This window comes from Atractosteus spatula, chromosome 4 (genome assembly GCF_055471065.1).
Source record: "Atractosteus spatula isolate fAtrSpa1 chromosome 4, fAtrSpa1.hap1, whole genome shotgun sequence".
Taxonomy (NCBI): Eukaryota; Metazoa; Chordata; class Actinopteri; order Semionotiformes; family Lepisosteidae; genus Atractosteus; species Atractosteus spatula.
Window position 1 is genome coordinate 7,071,574 of NC_142709.1, and position 15,487 is coordinate 7,087,060.

The 15,487-nt window shown below is 38.4% G+C and overlaps 2 protein-coding genes across 4 annotated transcripts in view; one reads left to right on the top strand and one right to left on the bottom strand.

The window, feature by feature from the left end:
- cmss1 (cms1 ribosomal small subunit homolog) overlaps positions 1-163 on the bottom strand; it is a 132,235-nt gene extending 132,072 nt beyond the window's left edge. For 2 of the 3 annotated variants that reach the window (XM_088913812.1, XM_088913811.1), the window contains exon 1: positions 97-158. In XM_088913812.1, coding sequence (XP_088769938.1) covers positions 97-126 — 30 coding nt within the window. In that variant the 5' untranslated portion in view covers positions 127-158. Of the gene's footprint in view, positions 1-96 lie in introns of all 3 variants that reach the window. The other variant, XM_088913814.1, reaches the window with a different exon arrangement.
- A 1,480-nt stretch (positions 164-1,643) lies between these two features.
- Positions 1,644-8,011, top strand: LOC148835751 (uncharacterized). Its single transcript, XM_088913817.1, has 6 exons — positions 1,644-2,080; positions 2,985-3,083; positions 3,735-3,853; positions 4,013-4,174; positions 6,068-6,294; positions 6,764-8,011. Exons 1-6 carry the CDS (start codon positions 2,011-2,013, stop codon positions 6,861-6,863), a joined length of 777 nt encoding a protein of 258 aa, XP_088769943.1. The 5' UTR covers positions 1,644-2,010; the 3' UTR covers positions 6,864-8,011.
- The last annotated feature ends 7,476 nt before the right edge of the window (positions 8,012-15,487 follow it).

A 15,487-nucleotide genomic window follows, 5' to 3' on the forward strand; every position in this document is an offset into this window, starting at 1 on the left:
GCAATAAAAGATGAAGACCGTAATACCAACTTATTGTAGCAGTATTATGTAAAAAAAACAGGATTCCTAAAATAAACGTGCATATCTGTGACTTACCTGAATTATTATTTCCTTGCCACCACTCATCTCCCAGTTCGTCTCCCATCTTCAAACCAAAATTACCGCTGATGAAGGAAGGTGTTTTTTTCGTAACGGCAGATTCAAGAAAGCCCGCGTTAATCACATTAATGTGATATTAACATGTCATATACAGTATAAAAAATACCTATATTAATCCAAAACGAGTTTTAGGTCGTCATGGCAAATCTTAAAAAGGAAAATATATTTTTTTAACGCACGTGAGCAACATCCCTTATAAAAAAAAATATTGGAAATGCAGATGTTGAAACAAAAGATTATCTCTAATGTTTAAAACCCAACACGTGGGTATAGAGGAAAGTTTGTAGTGCTTTTAGTTTTGCTTTGAGAAAACGTGAATTGATTTAAATCATACGAAATCGGAATAAACACCAATATGCACAAAAACGAGGACAGTCAAAACTGGCGTTGCGCGCTAAATATAGACATTATACGTAAAACTAGATACGTTTCACGTTTGATATTTTGTCTGATGTATATAGTTGAGTCTCTGTGCCTCTGAATTCGTGTCGTGAAGAATAATTACCTCCACCGTTCACCAACATTTTTAAAAGTCTGCATGTCAACTAAGTTGAAGTTCAAGTTTTTTATCATCTGACCCCGAGTACAATGAAATGTGTGTTTTCCTCACATGGCAAATGAAATACAATATGACAACATTAAATTAGAAAATGACATAACAAATGACATCAGAACTCTTGGAGAAAGGAGCAGGGTTGCAGCTATCGTTTTAACCAACATTTAGATAACAGCTGTGTGCAAAATTCAGCAGTTAGTATTTTCAGTTCAGTGCAAAACCAGTGGGGTGTAAGTGGGGGAGGATTTAAAGGGTAGACCTGAGGAATCTTTTGGCTGTAAAGTAGAAGCTTTATTTGAACTTAGAGGTTCAGGGATTTCTACTTCTAAATCTTCTGCCAGAAGGAAGATTAAAATAATCCATTCACAGGGTGGTTTTGGTCTTTGACTATATCACTTACTTGATTATTAACTAGACTAAAACAAGCATTTTAATGCACATAATCTCTTAACCAGCAGTAATGATCGTAAAACAAACATTTGATTTGTATTTTGTTTTGCATACAATCACCCTTTGTTAGCTTTCGAGTCGTAGCACATGATTACACAAGGCATCTATCTACCTTTAATTATACCCGTACTCTTAACAGGTGACCAATTTCGTAATTACGGTGGAACTAACTATCAGATACACTATAACAAGAGTAACACGACCATTTTATTACCGTAACATTTTACTACGAAACCAGAATTATCTCCTCCCCAAATGAAGACTCGCGGTTTCTAGTCTCTGAGCGACTACAGCGCTCGCCGGCAGCTCAACCAATGAGCGATCAGTGCGGCCGTGGCGCTGCCCAATCAGGTTGAAGCGGGTCCGTGGAGGGACCCAATCAGGTTGAGCGCCGATCTGTAGCCACGCCCGAGCGGGAAATTCCTCCTGCCGGCTGGAAAGGTGCCGCTGTGTTTTTCTGCAAGTGTTGCAGAGGTACAGTATTGAGATGGGTAGGCGAGGGTCAGCAAGCGGGAATTAGGAGTGCAGGTCTTAGAGCTTCTAAGTGAGAGATCATGCACAGAAAACCAGCGTAAGGTCGGGGTTTCGAATTTAGAGAAGCACGCAGATCTGTTATTTGGTCTTTGTATTTTGTCACATTGTAATGGAAATTATTTTGGGACTGAAAAGGGCGCATCTCTTTAGACAGGGGTGGGCTCCCCATGCGTGAAAACAGAAAACAATAAGTTAGGGTTTGTTTTTTTATGTATCTTTAACAGTGCATGGTGTCTTGCTGAAACATTTCGAGAAACTCCTATATTTTGCTTTTAGTTTAAGGCAGGTAACTTTTATTTATTTGTTTTAAAATGATGGCAACGGGTTTTCAGGAGAGACGAGTCCTGGTTGAAATCCCTGCTCCTCAACCAAAAATTACAGGTAAAGAAAATCTTTTTTTTTTTCCCCCTTTTCTGATAAAAGTCCAGAAGTAAGAGCCAGGAGTTTGTTTCCCTCCATTCCTGGTGCATCTTGGGGGAGGGGGGGCGAGGACATTACCTGCAGCGAGCGGTCTTTACGGCCATAAATGTATCTGCTTTTCGAGGAGGACGACTCGAAATTGGACCTCACGACGTTTGCGACTGTATGATTATGTTAGTTAGCAAACATATATATTTAAGACGAAGATATGCCCTTAGGTAATCTACATCTTCGCCGGTAGGGCTGAGGATGACGTGAGCCCCTTTTTTTCCCACCAACTGGGACAATGACCAAAGTCGTGTCGTTTTATGTGAACATAAATTAACTCTGCGCCTCTTCCCAACACTTTTCAATTAATAATGGTCAGTAGCTGGCGTTTGTCAGGAAATGTTTACATCAGAAAGTTACTTCGCACAGTAGTTCTTTCATTTGCAGTGTGATAAGACTTTACTACGGCTGTTAACAGCATGTTACGTCCATTTGGACGTTGTTGTCTCATCAGCCAAATGACAAGACCCTGTGAACCATTCTAGGTTTTTTTTTTACTGCAAATCATTTTATAATATTTTAAAGTTAGGGCAAATTAATCTACCACGAGTTTAGTTAAGCCCTTCTAAATGTTAATATTGTTTTATGAACAAAGACATGAATACATAAATCTACGTCTCATGAAGGATTGTTCACTTTTGATATTTTACCTGGTGTCCCTGTGCTTTAACTTACTGGATCATCAGCTTCTTCAGGGGAACTTGACGTATACTTCTCAATTGTGTTTTCAGCTTTTTTCCTTTTAAAATTCTTGCGAATCGAGTGTATGCTCTTATCTAGAGGTTATTAATGAAAAATAATTTTCATGTTATTTCAGCTCAGATAAGAAGATCCTACTTCGAAGCATTGAATTACAGGATGGGATCATCGCCCTATAATAATAAGAGCCTAGCTACAGAGGAACGAGGCCTGTCTGGTAAGTAATGGCCTCCAACTATAAATGTAGAGTTTCCAATCAGTCTTCAGTTTGTGCGTATACATTATCGTGTTGTTGCTGGGGAGTTGAGAAGCAAATGTACTTTGCTTTGCTTTTCACAAGCTGAAAACCCTACAATTTGCTCTCATTAAACTCGTCTGGCCTGAATCGTGTTAATTTATGTCTAGTAAAATCATGGATATTAGCGCTTAAAGAATTTGACGCAGTTTGTTCTTTTGTAGTTCGATCCATAGTCGCCATTATTATTTCTTCCTGAACTATAGCCACACAAATCTGAAGGTATAATGTAATCCCCAACCCTGAATCGCAGACCGGTCGGTTTTAAAGGTAACCATTACACTGCTGGTTTTTAAAGATCTGGAATGCTTAATTTGTTATCAGTTGCAGGAATAATTAAGTTAAGTTGCATATCGTTGAAAACAACAGTCTTTATCTGTCAAGGATCAGGGTTCATTTCGTTCAACAATTTACTTGCTTGGTTTGTTAAAAAAATTGCGAGAAATGTAAGTGTTCCAAATCTGTAGACGTTCTGAGTCTGTAGTTTAGGATGACTTGTACTTATCAGCCTGTGGCTGTCCAGGGGGTGGGTTGGAAGACCCCTGTCATGATCCTTCCATGCTTATTTCTTAGGCGCTGTGAAGTCCTGCATAAAGAAGCAGAAGCTCAACCAGAAGAAGGAGCTCCAGCTGATGGCCTTCTCTCAGGAGCAGCTTGTGAACCTGGTCAGCTCTCTGATGCTACTGGAAGAGGTGAGTGTCTGTGTGACTTGGGGAGACCTTATGCAGCGCCCACCTGCATGCCAGTCCAGATCACAACGAGACCTTGCCAGCTCAGGCGTGGGCCCTCGCTGTGCGTTCTGTCAGTCCGCTCCGGTTACGTGACGTTTTTGCCTTTCGTTCATGGCGCAGGAGAGAAGCCCCCCGGCCTTGCGTCCAGATCTGAAACTCTTAAAGGAAAACCTGCAGCTGAAAAAGACAAACGTGTACCGGTCCATCCCTTATTCCCGCCTGGGCTCCAACCGAGATGCCCACTGCTACAGGAAGGCCTACCCCCACCTCGTGGCTTTTAAGGTGAGTGATCTCATAAGAAGCCCCAGTAGGTCCCCGGCTGTCCGAGACTGGGCACTGGAATGGAACTGAAACACTCCTGGGCAAATGCCATAGAGCTGGCGAAGATCAGGATCTCTGTGGAACCCAAATGAATTCCATTTTCTTTTAATCCCTTTTATTTACCAAGACATGTGTTGCGCCTTTACACTTACGCCTTTACACACTTTTTTTTTCGGCACACTTTCAACAGCATTACCTTTAGAATTATATTTCTGTCCTCACTTGCAGATCCGATCCTGTCCTTAGTGATTTTGTTGTGTGTGGGAATTCCACATTGTCTTTTTAAGCGATTGTGGTATGCGTTGCCTCTGCTTAATGGATTCTGGGACTTGCTGGCTCTAATTTCTATTTTTACATTATATCTTGCTCATGCTTTATCTATCCCAGAAAGATATGACTAGCTGTCAACATCAGTATAAAACAAAAATTCCCTGAAGTCCTAGATCTAGTCTGTTCTATTTTAGGATTGGCTCTGCCAATGTATCATATCAATGTAGCAGGACATTGATATGAATTCTTGGGAAACTACAATTGGTTTAGGTATCTGTACATTTAAACAAAGCGATTTTTTTATAACACTTTGCCCTACTTGTAAGTAGTACATGTAACCAATTTTACAATTCTTGTCTGTCTTTCATTTGCATTTTCAGTGCATCATATATACAGTAACTTAATTTTTATAGCCTGTTGTGTTGATATTTTTGCAGTAGGCATACTGTATGTAAGGACACTACATATTTAAGTTTAGAAGTTTACTCTGCAAGCTTTTTTTCAGTCAAACCTATAGAGACTGTGATAAAATATAACAAGCACAGGTACCATCACAAGGATTTGGAGGTGGCAAATTTATTAAATTATTAGTACCTAAAACGTTATGTATGAATGCAATTTCACTTTTATTCCTAGGGAGTGTAGGGAGAAGCATCGGAGATAAATCAGGCAATGTCTGGCAGCATTGGAAAAAGACATTTTGAGTAAAGAAAAGTACCCTAAACGTTGGACAAACACTTCTTGTAGGTTGTACCAGAAGATCCTGTATCTCCTGGAATAGCCAATGGTGTAACGGCTAGTTTTTTTTTTAACTTGTCCCAAAAAAAGAATCCTTTCAACTTCATCCACTGCCTTGCATACGACACTGATTGTAGGTCCGCATGGTGTGTCTTGAAATAGTCAGTCTGGTCCCAGCCACTGTTAATCATTCATGGTCCCTGTGATGGCCATTCAGAATCCTCCAATTACTTAATTACCCTTCTGCTCTCCCCCTGTCTTGTGGCCTGAGGCCCTGTCTTTTTCTGGTTCCATTTTGTTCCTGTCCATCATTCCCAGAATAACTCTTTGCCGTTACGGCCTGTCCACCTCTTGTCATCTTTTCATAAATTACTAACAGTTTTTTGGGGATCAGTGACATGCTCAGGCTGTCTCTTCAGGCTCCCAGGGCGAGTAGCGTATGTAACGATTACTGTAGTCCCCCAGGAACAAAATGCAGTTGTGGCCATAATGCCATAAAATAAATAAACACCTCAATACGGACTCCATCCATGTCTGTGCAGTAATTGATGTGCTGCAGAATTCCACAGTGTGTTCATCAGGAATCGCAGGTCAGTGAGGCCCGATTCTATTGGCGTTGCACAGCCACACGGCTTCACTTTGCCAGGAGAGGTTCCAGCTAATGAGGAAATAAGAGAGGAACTAGGCTGCCACATGTGAGCCATAACGCTGTCTACCGCCCCTGGCTCCATGTTGACGTGAGACAGGCAGTTTGGAGAGTGCCAGCTGTCGCAGAAACAGAATCTGGAAGAAGTACCGGTCACAAGAATGGCATCGAGTGACGTTTCCGTCTGCTGTTTCGTGTAGAAAACGTGTCTCGAAGGGGGCAGGCTGCTGCTGCAGAGCGAGATGTGGGAAGCTGCCGTGGAGTATGGGCTGGCAGCCTGGAGGTTCACCAGTGAGCTCCCGCAGTGGGACACCAGCAGCCACAACAGCCTGAGAGAGCAGTGCTACAGAACATTGGCCACTCAGTGCTCAGCGGCCTTGCAACACAGCGGCCTAGGAATGGCAAAATGTCTGGAGCTGAGAAGGCGGTAGGTTGAGGGTGGCTGGTCTTTTTCACTTCTCTTTTTCAGTTTGAGTTGTTTTGAAATAAGTGCTGAAGTTCCTGTGCTCAAGAAGTCTTTTACAGCCCTAAACCAAACTTGTTAATTATTACCGTATCATCTACTTGGAGAAGTCCTCTTATTTTTCTCAAGGTTAAACAATAGGTTTGCCCAATTTTGTCTTATTTCTCCATGTTTGAAGATACTGAGTCAAGATAAAAGTATTTTTACGTGCAATTGTTTTTTTCCCAGTTTTTTGACTCGATAATAAATGGCGCATACATACGGGGTGTCAGGCAACTCACTTTATCCCCTGGTGCTCTGAGCACTTTGTTTCCACTTTTTCTGCCTCTTTGGGGGACTAAATTTGTTTAAACACTTTGTCCAAAACTAAACAAGATCAGATTAATCAGAATAAAAAAAACTGCTGAAACTGAGTCCTGTTCTTTCCTTCCAGATTCAAAATAGCCTGGACACAGAGCAAACTGATCGTGCCTTGTATTCAAGACCTGGAAAGAAGGATAGAGAATCTGCAGTGCAGCATGACTGAGTCCTGATTGATGATTGACTGACGTGAGGAGACGGCCAAGGGACCTCCAAGACCTTTTTAAATCGGATGTTATGCTGAAGGGAGACTTTTTTGGGGGACAGGATACAATTAAGGAAATGATAGAAAAAATATCCTGTATAGAGGAACTTTTTAACTCAAGGCCTGTGCCCTAATTTTCTGAATAGTTTGAAGACCGTGAAAATCCTCAAAGGGACAAAAGCTACATAAAATCCTGCTTTAATGGTTGTGGTATTGAAGCTTGATTTGCGGACAGCGGACGCTTCTGTTCCTTTTTTATGGTACAATTGCCCAAAACTATTTTTTAATTTATTTTCTCGACCATTAGCAGTGTCCTGTTGCTGCGCTGTAGTATTTATTCCTTGTTCGTTGAGTACAGGGGGAAAAAAGTGGAATGTTGTGTGACAGATTATTAAAAATATGAAATTCTGTCTAACAGGATGTGTTGAAAATGTAGTTAGTAGAATAAATCCCTCACCTGTTGGATTTAAATTTCTATATTAAGTGTCTTTAAAAGCTACATGAAAATGATGTGTGGAAGGAGGAAGATGTCGATTAAACAACTTGACAGCCTTTGACTTAAAGTGTTTATAGAAAGGTTACTGTATTTTGCCAGTGTTGGCATAGACATTTCTCAGGACATAAACTAGTCTCTGTACTGGAATCTAACAAGTTACAGTGTATAAATAACCTGAGATCATACTTTGTCATTCTCCGAGAAGGATTTCTGTGAGTCACTCTTCTGTTATGTAAGGACATTCTCAGTTTCTTTTGCAAGATTGTATATGGTTTTTGAGAAATATTTTATTTCCAGAAAAGGCTCACTTTTTTAAAGAGGAAGAAACCGCACAAAGGGCATAACCTTTGAATTGGCATTAAGGGCCCATGTTTTTTTAGAGATTTCTGCGTTTTTTCCTTAATGGCACTCACTGATCTCCTTCTCTCCTACCTGACACAGGAAGCTCTCAATACAGTCCTGCTCAATAGCTTGTTTGACATCTAGCTGTGTATTAAAATAAGCTTGTTGTCACATCCTGTCTTTCCAAAGGAACACATTCAGTGCTCATCAGGACGTAGGAACCCAGATGGTGGTGTATTTGTCTATATGTGTACATACTAAAGAATAAAATTCTATTTGAGGTATAGTATTTGTTTCCATGTTGCTTTTCTGATTTATGCAGGGGAGATTAATTTGCATACTTTTGTGTAATTTGTGATTAGAACCTCACGTATTACTTTAATACAGAGGAGAATAGGGATCATGCTGTTGAGAAATCATTCGGAAGGGGTACATGGGGTGTATGCAAAATGAGTGTTCGCTTAAGTACAGTGAGTTAAGAGCACATATACTCTTCCCAAATATATTAGTGACATAATCTCTTTATTGAAAATATTTGTCGTTGAGAAGCCATATATTTTCTACAATTAAATCAGTTCTTCAAATGTCACAGTTAAGTCGTTTGTAAAGTATGAAGCGTATAATCAAATAACACAAAACCTACGTAAATCCACCTTTATAGAATTCATTGTTAGAAGTATTTTTAGGTAATAAGCTTGGAGATGGGTTTCTACAGATTATATAATTATTCCCGTAGGTAAATGTCATGCAAGAGCTTTTGTATAGAATATATTTAATGCTGTTCACTTTCTGTTTCAAAGCATGGGTTAGATTATCTGAAGAGAAATGACATGAAGATTATAAAGAAACTTGGTATTAGAACAATGAGGAAGGAAACAGCTAAACTAGGTCAGATTGACTGGTACAATACAATGTTATCCATTAATTCACAGCACCTGCTCTGAGTGAGCTGCAAAAGCTTTCAGGAGATAACACTTCACTTCTACCACCTTTTGTATTTTGGGGGCATCTGTTCATACCATAATTTATTATTGTGTACACTAAATAGTTGATTCGGAATGTTGTAATGAAAAACACTAGTATATCAGTATGTAAACATAATGTTCATAGCAGTACATGGTGTTTCTTGTAATGCAAGTCATGGAGATTGTGTAGGGTGGTAAATGTTACTGCAGTTGAAAAGGGGACACGCATTTCCTCAAAAAAAAAAACATTTGATAGGCACAGAGAACAGATAACTAAATGGAAATTTGAAAGGTAACACTAGCCTCAACCACACTCAGCTAAATATAAATATGGATATTGAATACCCCTGCAAGAGCAAGGATGAAATCAATTCAGATCCTTGCATGATTAATTATGCGTGGAATTAACTTACCTTTGATTTCATAGTTTTGGAAAGGGATCAACTTCTCAATAATTCCACATACTGTTTAAGGTTATTAAAATGTAAACTTACTCAACATTAAAATTATTACAAGAAAAAAGTAACTGAATGAATCTATGGTAGGAATTCATCAATCACTATTTGATCACTGCATACTAAACTGGATTTAATCATACTTTTAGATTAGCCTCATCGTTGCTGATAAGCATAATATTTTCTCCTACGAAATCAGTCTCATCAGATATCAAATAAAACAAGGCAGTTTAGTCATTTCTACAGTCTGAGGTATATAATCAAATAAGACAGAAGCCTATGTAAATCCACCTTGATTTATATCTAAACAACAATCCTTTTGAGGAGCTGATAAATGTCACATCTAGAGAAAGTATTAGCTAGTTTCTAGTAGTAGTTCCTCCTTACGTTTAACAAATCCTTGTACAATCAGATCTCAGGTCTCTGCAATCCTGTATCCTCTGTCTCTTCCTCTGCCTTAATAATGATGATAATATCCTTACACTTTTCTGGACACTCCTCTCAAAGCTCTTTACAGGTGATGGGGATTTCCCTCCACCACCACAAATACAGTGTGCAGCCCCACCTGGATGATGCGACGGCAGCCATAGAGTGCCAGAACGCTCCCCACACACCAGCTCTCAGTGGGGAGAGCAGATTGATGAAGCCAATTCATAGAGGGGGATTATTAGAGGATGATGATTGATAAAACCCAGGGGGAAATTTAGCCAGGACGCTGGGGTAACACCCCTACTCTTTTAAAAAAATGCCGTGGGATTCTTAATGACCATGGAAAGTCAGAACCTTGGTTTTACATTTCATCCGAAGGACGGCATCTTTTTACAGTATAGTGTCCCTTTCACTGTACTGGGCCATTAGGACTCACACAAACCGCACGGCGAGTGCCCCCTGCTGGCCCCACTAACACCTCTTCCAGCAGGCCTGCTGGCCAGGCTCACACCTGCTGAGCTTCAGTGGGCTGCCAGTTGTAGGTTGCAGGGTGATATAGCTGCTGGCAATGGAAATGAGCCGCCCCCCCCTCCACCCCCAGCAGTACATCTAGAGATCAAATTCAAATTTAATAGATTTGGTTTGAAAAAGTTATTTCTTACATAAAACATTGGTGATAATTTCTAGAAATAACAAATATTGTAACTTGCCTAGTTATGATATGATATGATTGCCTAGGAAACATTTGGAATGAAGGTTAAAGAAATATTACCTACATAATGTATCTGTATTCCTTATGGTGAGCATCTTCCTGAGCTTGAAAAGGACGTTTGAGAGCTTAAATTAACCTTTGACTGAGCTTGGCTATTACCAAGGGAAACTGACACAAATTTTCAAGGGATTCATCACCCTACCCCCGTCTCTCTCCTCCCACATGGTTAGCACTGCTGTGCCAGAGCCGGCTCCTGGCTCAGATTCTGGGCTGCAGTACCTTCTGTGAGGAGTTTCCATGTTGTCACAGACACCTGTATCTGTACTGCCTTCCTCCAGCTACTCCGGTCTCTTCCCACAGTCTAAAGTTGTGCTGTCCAGGTTTGTCTGTGTCTTCAAATTGGTTCCTGTATTTGTGTGTGCTGAGCGTGTTTGTGAAGGCACCGTGCAGTGCACCAGTGTCTAACTCAGGTGAGGTCTAACTTTACATTGTGTGCCTGCCAAGCTAGGCCATGGCTCACTGTGACCATCTTTGAGCAAAGTGGTTTAGGAAATTGGATGATTGAGTACTTATTGTGAGATGTTCTACTAATATTGATAAGTAAAAACTTGCAATAAAAGTTTTGTGAATGCCAGGCAGCTTCTAGTTTCTCATTTAAAGTTAAAATTGTCCTCTTACAGCAACAGATGGCAATGAACATTTTCACTTATAAAAGCAATCATGATGCACAATATGTAGGGTGTTTTATGCAAAATGATATGCCAACACATACACAGAAACCCAATTAGGCCATATTGCTTGTGGTTAGATTGGTTCACACTTTGTGTAACCACTGTCAGCTAGATGTCCAGCAGAATGTTATACAGATTCCCTTTTTTACTGTCCTGAAAAATAACAAAAACATATTCAATCAGACATTTTTTTCATTAAGACATTTGCATAATACTGATGATAACTTTCACTTCAGCTTTTCCAAGGATCCTTACCCATTTTTGAAAACGGACAAACTATGACATGTCCATGTTGCAAATACATTTTTCCAAAGTATTTTCCATTACGTTTAGACTCTGGAAGGGGCGTAATAATAATCATTGTAAGGCTGTATTATTATGAAGGTTATAATATTAAGTGCATACCAAACTGAAGCCCACGTGGGAATCTGAAAGGTAAACACGTTTATTTCAATCCATTGCATCATTTCCAGTTAGTAAAATAAACATGACGTTTATGAAAGTCTAAACATTCAACATTTAATCTCAACTTCAATCACCAAATTCCAGAATTTAACTGACTTTGTCAAAGTTTACATCGGCAGAAACTCAGATGTCAAATAAAAACTCATTCCAAATATTAAAATCATAATTCATTTCACTAAAAGAAAAACTGGTTTTTGGTCCAACACTAATGTCATACAAGCAGCTAGGCTCAGGGTCCTTGGTCCATAATAAACCAGCACAGATGTATTCCAGTGATAACGGGAGTTACTGGCTTGATTAAGAATTGAATCTATACTAAAAATCTATTTATTTTGATTACTGTAAAAGTTTGTTTAACTACTATTACAACTGTGATTTCAATGTTTTAAGTGGGATAGATGTATACCTTACATTGACCTTCAAACTTTGAGATAGAGTAAACGTGTTTGAGAATCTGTTTTTTTTTCTTGGTTTTGTTTCTGGTCTAACAGATAAATTAAATCTGCTCCTATCCAAACAAAACTAAAAGAAAGGTTTATGCACAGAGCCCATGTTAAATGGAATTTAAGATGTGAGAGTATATTATGAGGTTTTCCTAATGAAGAATGTATATGGTATATGTTCCAGCAAAAACAACAACAAAAAAACCAGAGTGAACTGCAGGTTGTAGCTAAAAGTACAGTAGCTGCCTTCTTGTGATTTTTTGTGGCTACTTTGTCAATCAGATACTTTATCTAAAAACTGTAAAGTACAACACTTTGTCACAATACTCTAGGTTTCTTCATGAAAGCTTGCCCATTCTTCATTTTGAATACATTTAAAAAAACAACAACAAACAAACATGTTGCTCACTTCCTAATTTACTGAAAGCTTTTGGAAAGTAGAAAGGATTAAAATTCTTCCTTGACATGGGTTAAAGCAATATGCATGTGGCTTACAAGCTTTGGAAAATAATTTAATCTCAAGTGACAACCCTTAAAATTTGCTAAAGCCATTTTAGAGAATAGTTTGTGTATCCTTTTTACCATTTGTCACTTCACAAACATAGAACTGTATAATTTGACTTTTGTTTAATACATGTATACATATTTTATAGTTGCCGTTGCTAATATTTCCTTCTCTTTTTCTATGATATTTATCACACATCAGAACTATCCAAATGAACAGCCGGTCTTTGAAAACAACAGAAGTCTTTTTGGCCAAGACAGATCAAGACAATTTGAAGAAAAGACCGGCTTGTGTCAAGAGGTCTACTTATCTGTTGAAAGCTGTAATACCATGAGAAATGAGTTAGCAGCAGAAAAACTCCACTATCTATATCTGTGCTACTCAGTGGGAAACAAGAGCCAAGCGGTCTGTAGTGAATTTATTCCTCTCACATCTTCTCCCTCTGTTCTTTCTGTACAAAGGCCATGATGGTAAATGGTGCTACTAAATGGAAGCCCAAAGGTCAGTATGAAGTAGTTTAGCAAAGTACTTTAACACTGCAGTGAAGATTTTGTTTCCCCCTAATAGAAAAGACATAAAATGAATTAAAGATAACAGTTTCCTCTCAAATATTATCAGATTGCAGGAGTCTTGTTTTTCTTAAACACTTGACACTGGGGGCTCAAGCTACTGGTTGTGTGATGGCTGAGCCCTACAAGATGTCACCAGTTTTTGTAACCCTGTTTTTCTAAGCGGCTGACTGTGACCAAGACTCCATGAGTAGCAATAAACAATAAGCCGAACGTGAAAAAGAGATGCAGCGCTATTCTAATCCGAGTTAACTCTGTTGGGGGCAATATGGGGTTGTTAATGTAAAAATTGGAAAACAGGTCCAAGAGTGCACGAGCCAGGGGGTAAGACAGACCATCAGATCACAGCAATAACACCACACCAATAAACAAATGCATTTGGTGGTGGCAGTATATGATGAGCAGCATCCTTGCAAGTGTGGATTTGCTTGGTGAGAGTGTATTTACATAGAGAATTAATATGAGAAACCTGGGAGATTAAAATCTTCACTGGTGCAGTGTGCAGTCTCAATGATTCATTGAAAGTTGAAAGACTAATCAGTGGATATGCTGATAAATAGGCAGTCTATGTTTTTATTAATTTGCACTGAAGATGTACAATTAAAAAATATCAGTGATTGTATATATTCATGATTTAGAACATTTTTGTTTTTTTAATAGCTGGGGTTAGCTGTTTAAAAATGTATGTTTAGGTTAACTTGTGAGAGTATACTGTACAACACTATTTGTATAACTGGGAGTGTATGAGTTCAAGGTTTTAATGCAGGTTTCAGTGTGATTTAAAAATGCTTTAACGATTGGCAACAATCAAGGCTTGTTGGGAAAAATAATGATAGGAAGAAAACCCACAGAAAAACAATGAGGTTTTGTGTTTGAGGCTTTTTAAAAATCCAGCCATTCATACAAAAATTATAATATGTCCCCTTCATTTCATCTCACTTTTCAGTCTCTCAATATCTTTGTTTACCTCTCAACATCTATTTTTTCTTCTATCATATTGTGTTAATTAATAATACTACCACCTATTCCACTAAACCTTTTCAGATTTGTGGACTTAGAATTTACAAGGGCTGACACTGCAATGAAAGATTATGCCTACCCTTTGGGATTCTGCTTTAGTATGTGTTACATTCATATACAAAATGGAGAAAATTCACATTTAAACAGGCGATGAGGCAAAACGGAGTGTAAATAAAGTTTTTTTTTTACAGGACTTAGCCATATTTAATTTATTAAATATCGGAATGATATTATGAGTTCAGCAGACTCCCGGTGTGCAAAATGAATGACTCATGACTGCAGTTCAGGCTGCTGAACCAGCATGGTTAAGTTATATTTCATTTTCAAGTGCAGCAGAAAAGAATGCAAATGCATAGTGTATATATTGCTGAAATGAAAACAGGCATCAGATTTGTTTGATTTGAGATCTGATAAACAATCACATGAGAACACATTACCCCATACTTATAAATAATACACGAAAGGTTTTATTTTTTTTTCTATTTTTCTGTAAGGAAAGACAATCTCCCACCAGAACGTGTGCGGGATGGCTTTGGTAGAGTTCAATTTTGCTATCGTGTTCTAGACCTTATCATTAGTTTGCGTTAAAAATCTATTTGCGTTGTGATTCACCTAACTCATTGCTGGAAAAGCTAATGATGATCTAGCTCTTAGAACTGTAGATAATTGTATACATGTGTTCTCAGGATAATACATTTCATTTTTCTGAGAAACTAGTTATTTTAATTAAAGTTTCATAGAGAAGAAATACAAAGGACTCGTTATTGCAGTAATTATAAAGGAGCACCAAAGTGCTGCCGTTCAATTATAGCTCACATAGACTGCAGTCAACTTTGAAACAATGGTTTCTAAATTTTACAGATTGTAATGAAGCATTGTCATCTTCAAAAGGTATTTAGCTTGTACCTTTTTCCCCACACTTGTCTTTTAATACCTTGCCAAGACAAAATGTTATGCTTTCAGTTACACAATAAGCATATTTGTCTTCTACATTTCAAAAGCTAATTTTCAGAACATCTATCCCATAATTATTGCTATATTGTGATGTGACTGAGACAATTAGTATGAATTACTTAGGGAATAAATATTATTTTTGGATGCCAAATAAATAATCGAGAGGAGGCCACTTGGCCTATTGTGTATTTCCAAATTCTAATTCAAATTCTTTCCTCAAAGACCCCATGTTTAATTAATTTGTATTAGAAATCAAATCTCCCATTTTTAAAAATCTTAAATGACTAATTGAAAAGTGAATGCACAATGTGGCTTCTGGTGCTAAAAGCCAGGCGTTGCTCACCCATAGTGTAAGCCAATATATAGTAATTTACCATGGAGAGAAGGAAACTGGGGGGGTTTGTGAACAAAAAGTCACAGGCAATGATATTTTTTATTAAAATTAATTTTAGAAAGTGAAACATGGCTGACATTAAAAATATCATTCTACCTGAATGCAGTGTTTT

Coding starts and splice junctions, on each gene's coding strand:
- LOC148835751 (XM_088913817.1), top strand. CDS start 2,011: ATGATGGCAACGGGTTTTCAGGAGAGACGAGTCCTGGTTGAAATCCCT. Junction 2,081..2,984: donor TCCTCAACCAAAAATTACAG/GTAAAGAAAATC, acceptor ATGTTATTTCAG/CTCAGATAAGAAGATCCTAC. Junction 3,084..3,734: donor AGAGGAACGAGGCCTGTCTG/GTAAGTAATGGC, acceptor CTTATTTCTTAG/GCGCTGTGAAGTCCTGCATA.